A 512-nucleotide genomic window follows, 5' to 3' on the forward strand; every position below is an offset into this window, starting at 1 on the left:
GTGGGCGCGCAGCGGCCCCGGCCCAGCAGCAGCAGCCGCCACATCCCGCCCGCCCCGCCGGAACGCGCGGGCCACAGAGACGGGCGGGCGGGCACGGCGGGGGCACAGCGGGCCGGGGCTGCGGGCACGCAGGGGACAGCGGGGACAAGGGCGGCTACAGGGCGGGCGGTGGGAGAGGCAGCATCGCCACGGAGCCGGGATAGAGCGGCATGGGCGCCGCGGAGCGAGGACAGAGCGGCAGCAGCACCATAGAGCGCGGGTAGAGCGGCCCCGCCGCCATGGAGCGCGCACAGAGCGCCGCCCGGCCGGGAGGCCCCGTGTGGGCGCTGAGGGGGTTCCGCTCTGCAAAATGTGGAATACGTAAAACGTTTCTGAAGAAAATGTGTTCACCGGGGTTTGATCTCTGTCTGCTTTCCAGCCTGTTCAGCAAGAAGGGTGATTGTGTCCGTGAAACAGCAGCTCACGAGCTCTAAGTGATGTCCAGGTGTTCCAAAGACCGATTACTTGTTGGT

The 512-nt window shown here is 68.0% G+C and overlaps 1 protein-coding gene across 1 annotated transcript in view; it reads right to left on the reverse strand.

Annotated features, from left to right (window-relative positions):
* DELE1 (DAP3 binding cell death enhancer 1) overlaps positions 1–59 on the reverse strand; it is an 18,527-nt gene extending 18,468 nt beyond the window's left edge. The window contains exon 1 of the mRNA XM_039702708.1: positions 14–59. Within this exon, the coding sequence (XP_039558642.1) occupies positions 14–44 (31 nt within the window). The 5' untranslated portion in view covers positions 45–59. The remainder of the gene's footprint in view (positions 1–13) is intronic.
* Positions 60–512: the final 453 nt, after the last annotated feature.

This window comes from Passer montanus, unplaced genomic scaffold (assembly GCF_014805655.1).
Source record: "Passer montanus isolate IOZ18808 unplaced genomic scaffold, ASM1480565v1 scaffold159, whole genome shotgun sequence".
NCBI lineage: Eukaryota > Metazoa > Chordata > Aves > Passeriformes > Passeridae > Passer > Passer montanus.